At 44.4% G+C, this 19,827-nt stretch overlaps 2 protein-coding genes across 2 annotated transcripts in view; one reads left to right on the top strand and one right to left on the bottom strand.

Moving 5' to 3' along the window:
* Nucleotides 1-19,827, top strand: part of LOC134539646 (clavesin-2) — a 64,576-nt gene that overhangs the window by 26,662 nt on the left and 18,087 nt on the right. The window lies entirely within an intron of this gene.
* On the bottom strand, nt 8,237-18,511 carry LOC134528594 (cuticle collagen dpy-5-like). The gene is made up of 3 exons (XM_063362345.1): nt 18,494-18,511; nt 8,725-8,893; nt 8,237-8,523 (listed from the first exon to the last, which is right to left on the bottom strand). The coding sequence occupies exons 1-3, from the start codon at nt 18,509-18,511 to the stop codon at nt 8,237-8,239; spliced, it is 474 nt and encodes a 157-aa protein (XP_063218415.1).

Raw genomic sequence — 19,827 nt, forward strand, 5'->3', positions numbered from 1 at the left:
TGTAGCATTGATTGTCTGCTGTCAGCACACCGATCATAGCCATACAGTGCGGAAGCATTGGCCCAGACAAGCAGGACAATGGCTTCTCTTACAGACGGCCGCCAATCACAAGGGAACAATCGCTGGCGCGAACATAACCTGCAGTCTAGTGAGCGATCGGTAGGGCCATGCGCATTTCGCGAAACGATTTTGAGACCAGCTGAAAGATAAAACACTGTAGCATCGTCTGTGTTTCGTGATTGGGTGAGTTTCTTCCAGGTACATGTCGATTGTAATAAAACCAATCACAGTAATTCAGTGCGGAAGCAAACGCGTCCTGAGTGGCCCGACGGAATAAGGCAATGACTTCTTTCGCAGACGGACGCCAATCACAAGGAAAAAACCGCTGGTGCGGGTATACCTTGTTGCAGTCTTATAGGTGTGCAGATCCTTTCACGATAAATGCCTGCCCCTAGCGATCGGATAATTTCGTGAAAAATGCTTGTCACTACAAATTTCTGAAGGCTCGAGAACTCACAGCCCCACCAAGTCTCGTCTGCAGGTCACTGGAAGCCGCCATGTGTCCGGGTCTACACTGTTAGAAATTGCAGTCAATTTACGGACTTTTCGACATAGAATTCGCCTCAGATAAATGAAGGGGTTTTCGTAATCTCAGATAACTGGATATTCGTAGAAAATACGCCGTATTTCGACTTACAAGTACTTTCTTTTAGTGTACGCATATAAGTAGAAGAAATAAAAGTGTTTTTGCAGGAGTATAATAAGTTTTTGAAATTTTGCTAATATGCCAATATTAATTTCGTGGGTTCACTTTGAAAGCCAATTTACATAGTACCCGTAAAATTACGAAGATAGCCGTAAATTTAAGATCCTTGGATAATTTGTAAACAGAGTTCTTCCTCAATTTCAGACGAAAATTTTAACAGTGTACTTAATGCCTATGATTGGCTCAAAAAAGTCGCTTATCACTCCACCCTCACAGCATAATTTTTGTACCTACTTCTTGTAATTTTACACACTTTACATTTAAATTAAGTGGAAAATTACTGTCTACATCCGATTTATATATATATATATATATATATATATATATATATATATATATATATATATATATATATACACACACATATTGTTACGAGTGGGGAAAACGGGTTCGTAAGGATAGCCAAATTTATTTTGTGCAGTTTTATTTACTTCTAATATTTAATCTCTCGCACTTCTAAACGCCAGTTAAATAATCACTACATATCTGCCAGTCTACAGTTCACACTTCTCACTGGAGCTAGCCTCAACAGTGGTTCGCCCCTTACCTCGTGCCTGTACACACGCATAGTCTCGCGCCACTCGGTCACACTCGCAAGGTTCCGTCACCAGGGGGGGGGGTCTAACGTCCTCCTCGCCAAGTCGCACTTCGGAACTCTCGAAACTCCCGCGGAGACCGGTGTCGCCGCTTTTATACCCTTGGCAGTCTTCCTGGAACCGACTGGAGTGGTTGTGACGTCGCGTCATCCCGGGCCGAACCCACGCTCGAAGCATCCAGAATAACGTCGCTTATTTACGCCACTCCACGCGGAATTCCCAGGCCGTCAGGGAATATATAACAGAACCGAGGAAGCAGAACGCAGAGCAGGGGGGTGGCGAGGGCGGACCGACGTAATCCCCGAAGGAATGCACACGTGACGTCAGCGGCCGGTGCGGGGCGCTAGGCACCTGGTGCGCCTCAAGCACATGCCTCCGACGTTCATAACAATATTGTAGCTTTGTACAACACATGTATATAGTTATTTATGCATAGGCCTATATGAAATCCGTTTTTTAAGATAATACTGAGTAGGTATTTCTTACGGAAATGGTTTTAACATATTATTTGTTTAAACCATGAAAAAGATAATCGAATATTCAACAAGTTGACTTAATTTTGGTATATCGTTCTTATTATGTGCGCAGTCTATACTGAAAAGCTATTCAGGGAACTGTTTAAAAATAACTGTAAATATTGTAGGTACTAGGACAACCTCAAGCATAAATGCCCTGGTTTTAATCCTCACCCAGTATTACTACGAGTACTATATTATATTGATACAGTTGATTTCGTGTAAATATACAAATTTACAGATATCTGCATTTTTACATGTAAAGTTATGTTTCATTAAAAAAAAAAAAAAATACCGTGTATAATCTCCGATAATACGTTGTTGCTGACATTTCCGCATGTGAATGCCCAGGCCTAGAGACCACCAATCAGAGCTCTGCCCTCGGTCAGCGACGTCGTGCCCCGGCGGTTTCACTTCACTTCACTTCAAGCACACAGCCATTGCAATCCAGGATGTCGTGGGTTAATCAAGCAAGTGGAGGGTTACCTCTGGTGGTTTACCTCTCACTTGTCTAGGCGGATGTCAGTCTCAAACTCCTTCAAAACCCCATTACAAGACCACCACGATTACCCTTCTGCATAAGTAAGTACTGGATGTGTAATAAGCACGCACCACGCTGTTTTCGCGTCGTAGCCGACAGCTTGATGGCACTTTCTCGCCCGTGGACGCGCTCTTGCCTGCGGTGGTCGCCTCTGGCGAGAAGTCTCTCGGGAGGACGCCGTTAAAAATAAATTGGCAATGTTACGGAACTTTTAACTGATGTTATTAAACTATAAATTACACGGAACTCTTGCCATACAATTACGCAGGGCAAGGCAGGGCAGGCAGGGCAGGGCAGGTCCGGCAGGGCAGGGCAGGTCCGGCAGGGCAGTGCAGGGCAGGCAGGTCACAGCAGTACAGGGCAAGAAGGTCAGGGCAGGACAGGGCAGGGCAGGGCAGGTCAAACAGGGCAGGCAGGGCAGGTCATGCAGGGCAAGGCAGGGCAGGCAGGGCAAACAGGGCAGGTAGGCAAGTCAGTTCCGGGCAGGGCAAGCAGGGCAGGTAGGCAAGTCAGTTCCGGGCAGGGAAAGCAGGGCAGGTCAAACAGGACAAGCAGGGCAGGTAAAACAGGGCAGGCAGGGCAGGTCATGCAGGGAAGTACAGGGCAGGACAGGGCAAACAGGGCAGGCAGGGCAGGGTAGTACAGGGCAGGCAGGGCAGGGCAGAGCAAGCAGGGCAGGGCATCATAGTATGCAGGGCAGGGCAGTGCAGGGCAGGGCATAGTATGCAGGGCAGGGCAGTGCAGGGCAGGGCATAGTATGCAGGGCAGGGCAGTGCAGGGCAGGCAGGGCAGTGCAGGACATGGTTGGCAGGGTAGGGCATCGCAGGGAAAGGCAGGGCAGCCAGAGCTGGGCAGGGAAAAGCAGGGTAGGGTAGGGTAGGGTAGGGTATGGCAAGGCAGGGTAGAGTAGGGCTCGGCATGGCATGGCAGGGCAGGGCATGGCAGGGCAAGCCGGGCGACTGCCCAGAGCCCCGCGTCGACCTCTTTTATTTTCATTTTCCTTGTTTGTCAAGTTTCTGTTGAAAAATAAAGACATTGATGGGAAAAGGAGCAATTAAATTATAACTAGCATGAAATGATGTAATTTAAAGCGGTGGTTAATACATTTCGATTTCAATTGTGTTTTCATGTTTGCGTGGTGTCATGTATGTGTGGAGTCCACTTGAGACAGAAGTGAAACTTCTTGCTTATTAAGTATAGATAGAAATAAATAATTAGAATTTTTTTATTGAACAAGAGATAATAATTGATAATATTAAGGTTGCGGGTATTTTCTCAAATTAAAAAAAAAAATTGTCCGCGTTCTGTGCTCTCGCATCCGTTCAATGGCACTTTTTGACGCTTCTTTTGACGGTTTATTCTAACATTGCCTTTGATAATATTTATCTGTTTCTGACTTTTTAATATTTTTAGGCATGATATTAAATCATGTGCCGCCAACTAGTAGTTTTGGCACAATTTTAAATTTGATTTTTTTTTTCAACTTAAATAATGTCTCCAATCATTCCTCTGCTGCAATAACTTAAACTTGTTCATCCTCCTGTAACTCCCATACAGCCTTTGTCAGACTTGTCTCCCCAAGTTTTTCCAGCTCTAGATCTGATTGTGCCTACTATTCAATGACCCAGCAGGGCTGTCCCATTATTCCCGTCTTGGCGCACGGACGTCTCCTGTAATTCGTCCCCAATTCGTGACGAGAACTGCTAGGGCCTGCGAACTCTCAGCACCGGCCAGTTCCTAGACCTCGCCCGACGCGAGCACTCCTTGGCCTGATCGCGAATTTTCTTCGCCAAAGTATAGCCACACCTCCGGGTCTTGTAGACCAGCTTTCCCACTGGCATCGCAGTTTTAACCCCTCCCCCATCTCCAGGTTTTCCTGGGAACACCGCCCCGGGTCTTTGACCAGCCGCTAACCCCGGCCAAGCTCGGCCTTGCCCCAAGGCCACGACTGTAGTACATGAAGTACATACTTATGCCATCTAGCGATAGTTTTGCGAATCACTTCCCCTAGGAGTTTGAACGCCCGCGGAACGCCTGCCCTCTGGCGTCTCCCGCAGGAACCAGTTCAAGTAGTTACTCCCCAAGCCACCAGAGCCTTGGATTAGTTCGTCCCATAAGCTACATGCTGCTACCGGCTGACCCGCGCGAGTCGATCTCTACTCAGTTCAGCCACACCTCAGTAGGTCGCGCTGACATCGGGCAGTACCACCAACTTCGAGATATCGAAGTCTGCCTTCCTCGACAAGCACCTCGGTAATGTTCTGAACCTTTCGGTTCGATAGCCGAAGGGCCCCCCCCCCCCCACTTTATTTTCCCGTTAACATCGCTTTTAATTACGAGTTTCGGCCGCCCCAAGCTCACTGTGCGCCGCGATTCAGGACTGACTGCATAGAACCAGACATCATCGGGACGCCTCGCCGTGTTGTTCTATTAAGATGTGATCAAATTAGACATGGGATATTTCCCACCATAGTAGCGTTCAGGCGTTAGTCAGTCCACGTAAATCTAGCTAAAGTAGTAATGTATTAATTAGTCATCGTAGATAATTTTTTTTTTTGAGAACCATGGATCATCCACGTCGCGCTCGTCTGCTCAACCAGCAGGCAGGCTCTGGAAGACATCACCCTGTTTGGTGAGTTTTTAGCACCACCCCTCCCCCACCTGTCATCGTAAATAGGAGGCATTGTCTGCCTATTCCACCTACTGTCTGTGATTCAGTCCTAAACAATTGTGTTTGGATCTGTTCACAGCAGGGATCAAGTAACACAGTACAAGTGCTGGACCAATGCACCGAGTACCGAACCCGGGTACTTTTCGAAGGACCGGATCAGCCTCCATCGGGGCAGATAACCCAGGCCCTCTGACATCTCGTCACCTGTCCCTCTTCATCCAACCTTCTCTAAAATGCCAGCCTTTCAATCTTTTAAAACCTTATTCGGACTAGCATCTAACTACGACGTTTCTTCGATCTGAAATCAAGAACCCCACTACGATAATTTAATTTGTTTACTTATTAAGAACTTTAATTAAAAATTGTTACATCTACTTATGTTGATTCTCAAATAAGGGCCGGCCCATTCTTGTACCCATTCTTGTATTAATGTAATCTTAATTCCATGTTGCATATGCTTTCAGTTAATTAATCTAAGATATTATGTAATTCTATATTATATAATCCCAAATAATCAAAAGTAAAATAATAACAGAGAAACTAACAGCTGGTCGAAATCAATGTTTTACCTTCTGGAACCAAGAGATCCACTCGTCCCCCTCAGTCGTCAGGTGAGAGTGACGAGGCGGGACAATCTCGATCTCCACCTGAATAAAATGAAAGAACAAAAAACCTCCAATCAAACATAAATTACACTAATAAAATCGATAAACCCTTTTGGAATTTCAAAACACAATGTGCATATAAGAAAAATAAATTACACTCATATGGCTAAAATTTCAAGTCTATATGAACGTCTTTTTTTTTTTTTACATTTTCAGTCACACTATACACATAAAAATTAATTACAGGCTACTTATAAAGTTAATTGCGTAAATTAATAACTCTTTTCCACATGAATAAATAAATTGTAGATACTTGAAATAAAATAAAAGAAATATGTTAGCGTCAATCGTTAGCCGTTATGAAAATAAAGAGGAGATAGATAATAGTAGCGTTACGAGAATCACATAGCATCACGGTTGCGTCATTTCCACCTCTCCCCCGCCGTCTCCTCTTCCGGCCGTTACAACTGGCACGTACACATCTCCCCTTCTTTTTTGCTGTCTTCTCATTCGACCGCTAGTGCATGCGTTAGTGACGTCGCCGCTGACGCACTCTCCTCCTCTACCGGTTCCCCCACCACGTACCTAACTATTCCCCTCATGCGATCGGAATTTTCGTAACGCTCGAAAATTTGTCCTCTCAGCAAAGAAGTTTCACTTAAAAAACTTTTCAAAAATTTTATTGCCTCATGTAACGACGCGATTTCAACAGAGTTTGATCGGTAGCTTAAAAAAAAAACAACTAATCCGAGTATAATTTATCAGGAAAGAATTTGTAAATTTCTCAAAACAAATTAGCAAAACCATAATCGAGCTTGGCTTAAAAATGTTGTTTCAAAGAGTTTAATATTTAAATATTTCCTTGGAGCCCCTGAACGTCCCTTTCTCTGTGTGATGTTCCTTCCCTCCCTCCAGGCCCAGTTACGCCCCTCCTGGCAACATATTTCCCTCCTTCAAAATAGATGGCCAGGCCCGCAAAGTCTAAGACACCACTTCAATTAACACAAATTTCTGGAGCTGATGGTTTATCGCGCCAACAGTCTCCCCCCCACCAATTAGTTTACAAAATAAAAAATCCAAACTTCTTCTAGCCGCAGTACGTGGCTTCAACTGGGGGCTCAGGTGCGGCTGTCCAAGTCCTGGAACCGCGACAAGCTAGGACTTGTTTGTGCAGGTCAAGTCGTGCTCGCTACCTTCTGAGATTTCACCTGAAACTCGATTTAATTTTTTAAAATGTCTGCCAGGTTTTGTGTTGATCTGCTCCACTGCGCGTCGTCAAACACCACGCAGGTTCACAGCACGTGCATCCGTGTTGGTGAGGCGGGATGATAAGTGCTACTTTCGCTGGTGCTTCTAGCGCGATGTCGCCTCTAAGCGCAAAGCGCAGTCTTCTCGTCGTGCTTAACATTATATGGCGGGGAAATGGAGATAAAACAAGTAAGGCTCTTGGCTGTTTTCAAGTATCTTTACCAGGCGTTTCATGACTAAATATTATTCTGAAAACATTCGTTTCAGCCATTTTAACTCTTCCATATTTACAGTTTAGAAATGAAATACGGAAACATCCGCCCTAAGCGTATTCTTAAATGTTTTTCGTGAACAGACCCCTCTTGGATATCTTGAGCAGTTTTTAAAATCGCGTTTTTTTTCCTGAAGTTTTTCACCAATGCGTGCTCGGGTAGACGGGGGCTATAATTATTATTACTATTATTATTATTATTTAAGTTGAACCCAGCGAGATCACTACACACGCTAACACTGGACACGAGCAACAGGTTGGGGGAAGTTCAGGAAAGCTTTGTGAACCGAAATCAGCACGGCTGGGCTGAGATTCGAAGCCGGGTGCTCTGGAACGTGAACCGTCCTGGCGACGCGATGGTCACTGGTCTGGCGGAACCAGCGACGCGTGAAGAAACACTCTGTGGGACGAGGAACCACGCAGTGCCATTACTCCCTCCCCCCTCCCTGTACTTCCTCCTACCCGGCGGGCTGTGGCGGGTCAGCGGGGCAGCGAGTACACGGGCCAGACGCTTTCCCACTTTCACTGCGGCGCGGGGCGCGGGGTGCCCGCCCCCGTCACTGCCTGGCGTCCCGCCTCGCTGCCTGGCGTCCCGTCACTGCCTGGCGTCCCGCCTCGCTGCCTGGCGTCCCGTCACTGCCTGGCGTCCCGCCTCGCTGCCTGGCGTCCCGTCCATGCCTGGCGTCCCGTCCCTGCCTGGCGTCCCGCCTCGCTGCCTGGCGTCCCGTCACTGCCTGGCGTCCCGCCTCGCTGCCTGGCGTCCCGTCACTGCCTGGCGTCCCGTCACTGCCTGGCGTCCCGTCACTGCCTGGCGTCCCGTCACTGCCTGGCGTCCCGTCACTGCCTGGCGTCCCGTCACTGCCTGGCGTCCCGCCTCGCTGCCTGGCGTCCCGTCACTGCCTGGCGTCCCGTCCCTGCCTGGCGTCCCGCCTCGCTGCCTGGCGTCCCGTCACTGCCTGGCGTCCCGTCACTGCCTGGCGTCCCGTCCCTGCCTGGCGTCCCGCCTCGCTGCCTGGCGTCCCGTCACTGCCTGGCGTCCCGTCCCTGCATGGCGTCCCGCCTCGCTGCCTGGCGTCCCGTCACTGCCTGGCGTCCCGTCCCTGCCTGGCGTCCCGCCTCGCTGCCTGGCGTCCCGTCACTGCCTGGCGTCCCGCCTCGCTGCCTGGTGTCCCGCCTCGCTGCCTGGCGTCCCGTCACTGCCTGGCGTCCCGCCTCGCTGCCTGGCGTCCCGTCACTGCCTGGCGTCCCGTCACTGCCTGGCGTCCCGTCGCTGCCTGGCGTCCCGTCGCTGCCTGGCGTCCCGTCACTGCCTGGCGTCCCGCCTCGCTGCCTGGCGTCCCGTCACTGCCTGGCGTCCCGTCCCTGCCTGGCGTCCCGCCTCGCTGCCTGGCGTCCCGTCACTGCCTGGCGTCCCGTCCCTGCCTGGCGTCCCGCCTCGCTGCCTGGCGTCCCGTCACTGCCTGGCGTCCCGTCACTGCCTGGCGTCCCGTCACTGTCTGGCGTCCCGTCACTGCCTGGCGTCCCGTCGCTGCCTGGCGTCCCGTCGCTGCCTGGCGTCCCGTCACTGCCTGGCGTCCCGCCTCGCTGCCTGGCGTCCCGCCTCGCTGCCTGGCGTCCCGTCACTGCCTGGCGTCCCGTCACTGCCTGGCGTCCCGTCACTGCCTGGCGTCCCGTCCCTGCCTGGCGTCCCGCCTCGCTGCCTGGCGTCCCGTCACTGCCTGGCGTCCCGTCCCTGCCTGGCGTCCCGCCTCGCTGCCTGGCGTCCCGTCACTGCCTGGCGTCCCGTCCCTGCCTGGCGTCCCGCCTCGCTGCCTGGCGTCCCGTCACTGCCTGGCGTCCCGCCTCGCTGCCTGGCGTCCCGTCACTGCCTGGCGTCCCGTCACTGCCTGGCGTCCCGTCGCTGCCTGGCGTCCCGTCGCTGCCTGGCGTCCCGTCACTGCCTGGCGTCCCGCCTCGCTGCCTGGCGTCCCGCCTCGCTGCCTGGCGTCCCGTCACTGCCTGGCGTCCCGCCTCGCTGCCTGGCGTCCCGTCACTGCCTGGCGTCCCGCCTCGCTGCCTGGCGTCCCGTCACTGCCTGGCGTCCCGCCTCTCTGCCTGGCGTCCCATCACTGCCTGGCGTCCCGTCGCTGCCTGGCGTCCCGTCGCTGCCTGGCGTCCCGTCGCTGCCTGGCGTCCCGCCTCGCTGCCTGGCGTCCCGTCACTGCCTGGCGTCCCGCCTCTCTGCCTGGCGTCCCGTCACTGCCTGGCGTCCCGTCGCTGCCTGGCGTCCCGTCACTGCCTGGCGTCCCGTCGCTGCCTGGCGTCCCGTCGCTGCCTGGCGTCCCGTCGCTGCCTGGCGTCCCGCCTCGCTGCCTGGCGTCCCGTCACTGCCTGGCGTCCCGTCGCTGCCTGGCGTCCCGTCGCTGCCTGGCGTCCCGCCTCGCTGCCTAGCGTCCCGTCACTGCCTGGCGTCCCGTCACTGCCTGGCGTCCCGTCGCTGCCAGGCGTCCCGTCGCTGCCTGGCGTCCCGTCACTGCCTGGCGTCCCGCCTCGCTGACGCCCCGGCGAGAACAGCACACGTCCTCTGTTTGCAAATACTTTCAACTGGATCCAACCGCGATCTGTTTAACACGTCCTCAGAACCAGAAGCCAATAAGAATGTAGTAGGCCCTACTATAAAGCACATGACCGATTAATTTTCGACCGTATAATTCTAATTAAATTAGTATTAAAATAAAAATAGTATCAAAATAAACATTAATACTAAAATTAAAACGATTAAAATATAATAAATAATTCAAGAAGAAATAAAAAATTCAGATGCAATTAATATAAAAGTCATTAGCAACTGTGAGTCATTAAATATTAATAATATTAAATAAAATTAACAATATTAAAAATAAAAATTGAACAAATAATAACAAATTATTTAACTTAAAATAAAAATGTAAAATATTCCATAATGTATAACATCAATAAAAAACTTAAAATAGTTCTTCATTTTTAGACCCACAAACTGATATTTTAAATTAAATTGTTTTAATGTCGCAGAAAGCCAACAGATAAAAGACACTAAAATTATGATACACAGATAGGCCTAATGGCGTCTAGTCTGGCGCCAGTGAATAACGCTAATGTTGCAGACATTCTGAAAGGTCTCAAACTGTTCATCACACCGGACACTGCCATGCAAGGGCACCCCACTCTCTCGTCGAATCACTTGTATGGGGGGGGGGGGGGGGGATGCGTGTATTGTATGACTGAGCACCCGGAACACTGCATCTTATTATTGGGGTTTCCTTTTTATTCCAAAACATAATTACATTTTACCGTGTAGGCCGGGGAGAGCGTGTCATATTGTCTGTGTTCAGTCTTGTTTGTGTACTTCGATTTCTAGTGGCTAAGTAAACTAATATTGCCATTATGTTGCACATTACAACCTGTTTATTTTCATTACTTAAAAACGAGGGTGGATATTAAATGATTACAACTAAAACTAAATTATTATTTTTTGTTTTGTATATCTTGTAGCTTCTATAAGTAACATTTCGCGCGTTTTAAAATAACTTTTTTCGCTCATAAATGCAGAAAAAATATCGTGACTTATGTGTTTACCGAATCTCCAAGCTGTAGTATGCCAAATAGATTACAAATATACAGTAGAAAAATTTAGATTTAAAAAAAAATTGTTAAGAGATTTTTAAAATTATGTTGTTCTGGTCAAACATTTATATGAATTTTTTTTATAAAGTTTTGTGTTACTGTATGAATTTTGTACCCTGTACATGTACTTTTAGAACAGTTCACAATTATTTTTGTGAAAAAATAATCATCAGATTATACACTTTTTATACATGGTGGTCTAAGAGATTCATTTAAGTATCTGATAGAAAAAAAAAACACGAACATCACACAAAATATTTATAATTAAAACCTGTTATGTTTGGTGGATAGAATCACTATTATTTTGCGTAATTTCTTTTCACTTCAAGCTGTAATCAACTGTTCCGTGCGTAACCAAGCCTCTTTAATGTGCTCGTTGGCCACTGTCCGAGGCGATTTATCCTTTGAATTGAACACCATTGGTTAAGTCAACGCTTCTTTTTCGTTATTGACTCAGCGTCATCAGGACGTGTTTTGAGAACAATAGCCTATTCATAGAGACCTGTAATATTCGCGACTTCAAATCCCTAAAGGATAGACTCCATGATACTCTATGCACTCGTGCAAATTTAATCTGCTGATTGGTTACTGACTCGTAACACCTGTTGACTGGAATGATCGTGATTCGCTAATTCTTCTGTTAAAGATTTTTCATTGGCCCAGAGTCCTTCAGATAAACTGTGGCCCAAACACTGAAGCAAAATAATGTCAAAAGTTTTTGGACTCTTTCCTATCGCGAAATGAATCCGCGAATTTTACAGGTCTCTACATTCATTAAATTAACGAGCATATATATATATATGCTTTAAGTCTACTTTGCTGCCGTATCTCTCTGTGACGTCCTCGTGCCTCCACACTGGCAGAGTTGATGGGCTCATGCCATGAACTTAGGGAGGAGCATGGTGTGTCCAGTAAACAAACTTGCGAATCTGCCCGTCCTTTAGAAACAAGAAAGTTATATTATTATTATTATTATACCTCAGCTGCTTCGCCGCCGGAGATTGTCCAAACGCGTTTGTCTTACTACTTTCGCGAAAATAACAGGGCGGGAAAATTGCTGCAAGCATGGGACTGAATGAAGTTTCATCCACGCCCAAAATTATATAATAGCTTAAAATTTTTTTTTTGTGAAACGCTCTTGCGAATTAGAAACCTTTCTCTCGCCAGGAAAAAAAAAACATAGAAAAAAAATATGAGGGAGTCTTTTAGTATCTACTCGCCAGAGATATGTAACATCTAACCTCGGTAAAGAGAAAATTCATGTGTTCTCATGGTGCAAATACACTTTTAATACGAAACTCGGACCCGAAAGTTAAAGTAGAATTAAGTATTTAAAATAATGCCGAGCGTGATAAACATGTACGCAAATTATGTTTTCAACTACATTTCTTGACGCGAATCACACGTAGTTTCCGCACCCACCGCTAGAATTCGCTGTCTGAGAGGCTACGTCGACTATCGAAACATAAGAATTGCAGAGCGAAATTTTAAACTATATAATGAAACGGCACCAATAAAAGCGAAAAAGACTTGAAAAAATACTAAACCCCGGCTTGGGACCTGATTTTCAACAAGGAATGATTTTAAAAATACTGCCAATATTGTTATTCACTTAAAAGTTAATACTACAGAGTTTCCCTTTGTGAACTTTGTTTCGCCTCATCCGCCACAGATGGCATCACCGTGGTTACACATTCCCGTTCATGCGATCTCCGTTCCATTCACGAAATGCCGAATACCGAGGGCTGAGATGTTACACGTCAAAAAATGCAGTGACAGAGGTACGTCACAGTTCTGTTGATGAATGCAGGTGTCTTCAAACTAATATACCTAACCTGCCAATATGCGCATGTTCCGCCTGAAGCAACTACGGGCCACTTTCCCCCGCCCAGCCCCGCCCGCCTGTGGTTAGGGTCGAGTCGCATGCCCCGAGGAGTGACGTGTGTCACGGGTGTGATCGCAAAGTGCCGGTGTCACAGTACAGGCTGATACTCAACTCGCGTCACACAAGAATACAGTGTGTAGTAAATGTATACAACTTTCGCGTCGTTACATGAATTCACATCTATACATAAAATAAACTTGCAACGATGTCTGTCGGCAGTTTTACAATTTTTTTGAAAATAGTTTACAGGCGTATTTTGTAAAAATTAAATCAAGTAGGAATATAGAGTTTTGGGGGAAATTACTGTCCTTTTCCCGCGTGTTTTATCCAATAACTGAAGTACTAACAGTCGTTAATTAGATTAAAATTAATAGAATCATTATTAAAGCACAAAATATAATTGATGTGTAAATCATGACATTGTGAAATTGTTTGAAAGATACATGCATATTTAGACTTTTACACTGCACTTTGTACATTGAGATAGAAAATTTTCTTTTGTTTTTCTTTTAGGTAGATTTCGAAGAAATACTACATATTGTAGCCGTTACCATGGTGTAACTTCTAGAAAATTATTATATAGCTTTTTCGTTTCATGGTGCATAGCCCCCAAAAACGTCGTCAACTCAAAAGTTTATATAATAGTTATATAACCATAATTATATATATATATATATATATATATATACATATCACAGTTGTGTGGACACGATAACTGCCACAATTTTTTACAAATCACTTTTAAACTGATACATAAAATCTAGCAGTGGAAAACCTCGGTCAAGTCGTTAGTGGATAATATCCGACCAAAGAGGTAGAAATGGGGAAGGTTAAAAAAAAAAAAAAAAAAAAAAAAAACTGTAACTACCATAATATGGAATATATCGCAGCCGTTTGAACGTATTATAACTTTTAGGAGCAATACCAATAGGCACCACATCGAATTCGTACAGATTGTTTATTAATTTTATAATTTTTATCTAAACCTTTCGTCTGAAACAATTTTTGATTAGAAAAACCATTACTGCAAGGGGTTGATAAAACCTGGGGTTGAAATAAGAAAACAAATAAAACCTCCCTACCATGTACTCTATTTAATTAATGTTTATTGTTGTCTAAAAATTTAAATATTGTTGAAAACTTTAGTCTATAAAGTAAATTTTATGTAACAAACCATTACTGCAAGGGGTGTAACTAACAAGAGCAGAAAGACAAAAAAGTGTTTACTTTTATATTAGATATACTATCAATTCCGTTATAATTTATTGTAAAATTCCTAAACTTTATACAAACCCATTTTTGATGAAACGAACTATTACCTATAAAAACAGTGTTGAAATTAAAAAAAAAACTTAAATCTCCCTTAGTTAAAAATTCGTCGGAATTTTTTTTAACCATCTCAATTTTACGTTAATCATTTGTCCAAAAAAAATATATATACTACCACGTATTAGTGCGAGGCATTAAAAATAATGTTTGACGATAAAAAATAATTGCTTAACTACCTTAGCAGGCATAATATGAAATTCGTTAAGACATTCAATGATGGAGGCATTGAGTTAAAGATATTCAAATCGCTACATGGTATATGAGAAAATGTTTTATAGATATTTTTTTGGATATTGGCGAACATATAGGATATCATGTATCTAAATTAAGTTCTTAAAATATTCCAGAATTTTAAAAAGTTTCCAAAACAATTCCAGAAGAAATATGTACTTCTAAATCTAACTACGCCTGGATGCTGTGCCGAAAATGAATTTTTTTGTGTTAGTTTGGAACGTTTAAATGATATCTAGTATAATTTGAAGATGCTGCAGGTGACAGTTATTTTATATCAATACAAATATTGACAACTAAGTAAATAACCCGCAATGTGTGACTGCGTGCATGAGAACGATTGGCACGAAACCGATTTAGCTCGTTCCTTATAAGTACCACTTTCACTCAAGTACTGTGTTATTATTTTTCCTGAAAGGTTTGTTTCAAAGCTGCTCAGATTAGTCCGGTCAAAATAGACATTAAATTAGTGATCAAATAACAAAAATTCCGAAAGAGCTGAATTTTGGTAGAGACCTTGGGTACACCAGCAGAAATAAAGTGCCAAACGTCCCCATAGATCCCATGTTTGCTAAAAACGTTATTCAAGGTCAAATGTCAATATTTTCGGTTTTCTGGATTTTTCTCAAAAAGCGGTAAGTTTTATCAAAACTATAGCCCAGATAAAAATGGTAGATTATAAAATTATCTACAAAAATGGCCCTAATACCTTTTTTCCTAAGAATCACTATTCCTAAGATATCGCCATTCTAAAAGTTGAAGGAGTTTGATTCTACATGATATGCACACAAATGCCACGTAAATACGTTGATTTGTTAATACTACTCACTGCACGAACTCCAATTGATAAAATTATTTATTTTTAAAACCTGGAAAGGCTCAACAGCGAACAGAAATATATTCTTCAAAAAGTTTATCTGCTTATCCAAATTGCCAAAACCATATTTTATTTTTACATGCGATAACCGGTTGCGATACTACATCAGCAATGTTCAGAAGGGGTAAAACATCAGTATTGAAATTATTTGAGAAAAAGGATTTAATTGATTGTGCTAAAGCATTTGAAGAAATTGACTCTGCTCCTCAAACGATAATCACAAAAGGAGTTCGCTTTCTCCTTGCTGTTTATGGCTCCAAAAAAATTAAATGTATCGACAAGTATAAATATTTAACTTTTGTAAAAAATACACGGAACAAGAAACAAGTACAAATATCTTGTCTTCCTCCAACATCGGCTTCTGCTCATCAACACTTGTATCGAGTATACTATCAAGTTCAGACATGGCTAGGCAATCAACTGAACCCTGAAGACTGGGGTTGGAAATTAGCAGATAATACTTTGAAACCGATTCAAACTATACTCCCACCTGCTCCGGAAAAACTCCTAACCACTATTTTTTTTGCAATTGGAAAAAAGGTTGCAGTGCTAAATGTGGCTGTAGAAGAGTAGGGTTGTTGTGTTCACCAGCGGGCACTTATTGCCAAGGCCAGTCTTGCTCGAATGTCCAATTGAATCCAATAGACGAAGATTCATGTGATATCGATGAAGAGACAGCTGATTCGTCTTCAGTTGAACAATTTCTGAACATTCAGCAAGAAGAAGAAGAAGAAATCGAAGAAGACATGACTGTTGAAGTTTAAATCGAAGAATATGAATTAGATTAGATTATTAACAGAAATCAGAACTACAATTTAAATCAATCACCTATATGAATATCAAAATCAGTAATCATCACGCAGTATTTTCCCTTAAAACTCCATCATAACAGATCGTGGAGTAGGCCTACCGGGGAAAACACTATCTCACAGTTGGCGTGGAAATGTGTGCATATAGTATAGAATCTAACTCTTTCAACTTTTGGAATGGCGATATCTTAGGAATGGCGATTCTTAGGGGAAAAAAAAAAGTATTAGGACCATTTTTGTAGATAATTTTATAATCTATAATTTTTATCTGGGCTATATTTTTGATAAAACTTACCGTTTTTTGAGAAAAAAATCCAAAAAAGAGAACATTTTGATCTTTGACCGTGAATAACATTTTTAGCACACGTGGGATCTATGGGGACTTTAGGCACTTTATTTCTACTGGTGTAACCAAGATCTCTACCAAAATTCAGCTCTGTCGGAATTTTTGTTATTTGAAATGTCTATCTTGACCGGACTAGATTAGCGCGATTTTTCATATTGAAGAGGTGTCTTTGACCGCTTAGCTCGATACGGAATCATGTTCGTGTGAGGCATAGCCGTAGAGTAATTATGGTCACAGAGTGCACGTGCAAGCTGCGCAGTAACAACTCTGTGTCCGTCACAGAACGGTCTAGTCGCCGACACAACTGTCACGAGCGTGTGCCGTGGAGGAGTGACTGGCGCGTCACAGAGGTTACAAGTGCTCGTAGCACTTTGTGCTTCTGAGCAACAACGCAGTCAGTGTGGATAGAGCTGCAGGTTGACCGAGGTTAGAGAAATTATCCAGTCCTTCATCGCGAGGCCCTAGGCCTAGGTCGGGCCGAACGAACCAGAAGGTGCGAGTTTCTCCTACTTCCGCGGACAAGAAAGGAGGGGCGGTAAAGTCACGTGGTCACCCCTACCACTCCACTGCCTCAGTCGAGGCGTGAGAAACATGGTGAAAAGCCTTGCCGGGAGGACAGGCCACCCGCAACACGCAGATGTTCGACGGAATTAAGATCATCCAGGGGCAAACAAAGTCTAATCCAAGAGAAAAAAAACTTCCGTTGTGGGCCGTGCTATATTTTTCAATCTCTTCTGCAATATATTCTGGACGGTCGGGATATTAATCTTCCCCATCGCCTCGTTATCTTCCATTTCATCTTCCGCGTCGCTTCTTGTAACTGTCGTGTCATACGTGCATGTATATACAATTTTTTTGTCGAATATTTTCCACGGTCAAAGATACTTATTTCGTGTCTCACCTCTGTCGCCTTAAGGCTTGTAGAGGCCATAAACATTTTATCTGCTACTGCCCCATGTATACATAGTAATCAATCGTAATTGCAATATAAACTAAAGGCCGACTTGTCCTAGCAGAACTGAGCAAAGGAGTGTTGCCATTCCTCTCAGCGCAGGTCCTCAATTCCGCCTTGCCCCGAGCTGCAGGGGAACCCTTGACCTTAACCTCAGCCGGGAGAAGCACCACCGGGAGGGTTGACCTTGCTGAGGAATAGTGCTTGCTGCTCCACTCGACTCGGGCATGGCAAACGTGCGAAGATTCATACATGCAAAAACACAACTCGTATAATTCATGTATATGGTGACTCCAGTATCGAAAACTAAACCTTGGAGCTACACACTTATCAAAAAAATTAAAACATTCAATCGTGATCTAGAAAAAATATGCTATAGCAAAATTACCATTATAGTTTTATTAAACAAAAAATATTTTAAGTTCAATATGAGTGAGTTCTCTTTTAGTTCGTCCAAAAGAAAACATATTACGTTTCCATATTTATTATTAAATAACAAAAAACAATTTTGAGCTTTATGAAATTCTCTTACTTATCTAAGTCGCCGCACACTTAGCTCTCCTATCGCAGAGCTGCTGAAACACTTTCTTCCAGCAAAGTAACCTCACCGGCAGTTTTATCAAAAATACATTTGAAAGGCAAGCAGCCATCCCCTTTAATTTAATTTTTATTGTTTTTTTAGTTGGTTTTTAAAACGTTTTTAATTTAAGATTTTTGCGCCAGTTTATTTTTTCTGTCAATATTTTGTTTTAAATTTACGTTAGGTTTGTGTTAGGACTTTATTTAATTTGTAAAGAGACTTTTAAAACAGGTTTTAACAGGCATTTAAAGAGGGAAATATGAAAGGAGGCCACTCTTGGTTGAAGCAAGCACGAGTAACAAACTGCAGCGAGTAAAAGCAGCGACCACTCGCTCGCCGCGTGCGACCAGGGCGCGAGTCTTCTGCTGCTGTGAGCCAGCAGCGTAGCCGCCATGCGCGTTACAAGTGAAACTTCACACTTCAACAATCCACTTTAACGATGAAACCAAACAATAAAGTAAACAAAAACATATACTGGATGCCACAACGTGTAGGAAATGCGCAGCTAAGAGTCGGCCTGAGTGTTTCCAGAGGCTTTGTCCGTGAGGAGCGGCGGTCAGCGGGACGAGTCGGAATACAGCATTGTAGCGTCGCTTCAACAACCTTCTCCGAGAGTGCTCAAAACTCACCTTACCCCTCTCCGCCATCGAGTCCCCCACTCCTGGGCGTTGCACTTCTCTTCGCGCCTGCCTCGACTTGCCCTACCGTCTGTAACTAGACCGACTAAAGAAAGGGTCTTTAAATCCACACCAAACTAAGTACCCCAAAACATATTTAGTACAAATCCGTTTCGTCGATAGTTTAAGAATGCTAGACTTATAAAAGAAAAATTCGCTCCCCAAAAGGCATTTCCTTAAACCAAATAGAAGTAATTTTCGACGCGCGCAGCTTGGCACCCACTCGCAGTAAATGCGCAGAAAATCAGGCGGCGCATTCGACCGACCACGGGCCAGCGAGTGTGCGCTTGTCTGGCCACACGTCTCCCGGCCGGGTCAGTGTCGGGTCCATGGAACGAGGTGCGACTCCTACAGTTGAACATGAAACCGTGTTTTGCGCGACGTGTGAAGCTATCCGTTGGATGGGTCCAGAACAACTAGCAAAAAAAAAAAAACTGAATTCAAAGTATTCGGTTTATTATATTTAACTACTTGACGACTAATTGCTTAGTAACAGAGATTTTCACTGTGCGAGAAACTCTTAATGCTGTTTTGTGAAGCGTGTTCTATATAAATTAGTGGGAAATGCAAAATGTCTGGTATGAAACGCTACAAAATATGTGGCTACTAAAGTAAAGTGACCTGATTCTCATTGGTTTGTTTGCCTGACAACAGTTTATGCAGTACTTCTTACAATCAATGTAGCTATGTTAGTAATATATGATGAAAGCTGCTATGTCCCAGTCTCGGCAGTAGAGTTTCACTCCGTGAGGGGTCAGGCCGGGCGCTGATGGCCCAGGACCACTGTTGCGGGCGATGTACGGAGGGCCCGTGGTCTGGCTGTTTTGTGACTGACGTTAGCACGCACTAACAAACTACAAGAGAATCCAATATGGCTGCAGTGACGTCATGATTGTCAGAAATATATAATATGCCTTAGCTTTTAGTAGTGGGGGAGTCAATCGCCTGGTAAATATTGCTGAGAAAATGTGAGAAAATTTAGAAGTGCATTCTTCGAGAATCGAACGCAGTACATTCATAATGTATGGCATGAGTGCAATTTGTATTATGTATATTTTAATATTTACTGAATATATATATACATTTTTTAATCAACCTCGCTGGGATTAAACCGGTAAATTCAGAGTCGCTGGCATTAAAAATACCTATACTTTTTATTTTTAAATGTTTTTAATTAAATGAATTATTGAGTTTTTTATTTAAATAGGGAATAGAGGTGTCAGATGTCAGTGTCAGATTTCAAGGTTAATGGTCATAGGTCAGTGTCCAGATGGCGACAGCCGGAC

Source organism: Bacillus rossius, chromosome 1 (assembly GCF_032445375.1).
Source record: "Bacillus rossius redtenbacheri isolate Brsri chromosome 1, Brsri_v3, whole genome shotgun sequence".
Taxonomy (NCBI): domain Eukaryota; kingdom Metazoa; phylum Arthropoda; class Insecta; order Phasmatodea; family Bacillidae; genus Bacillus; species Bacillus rossius.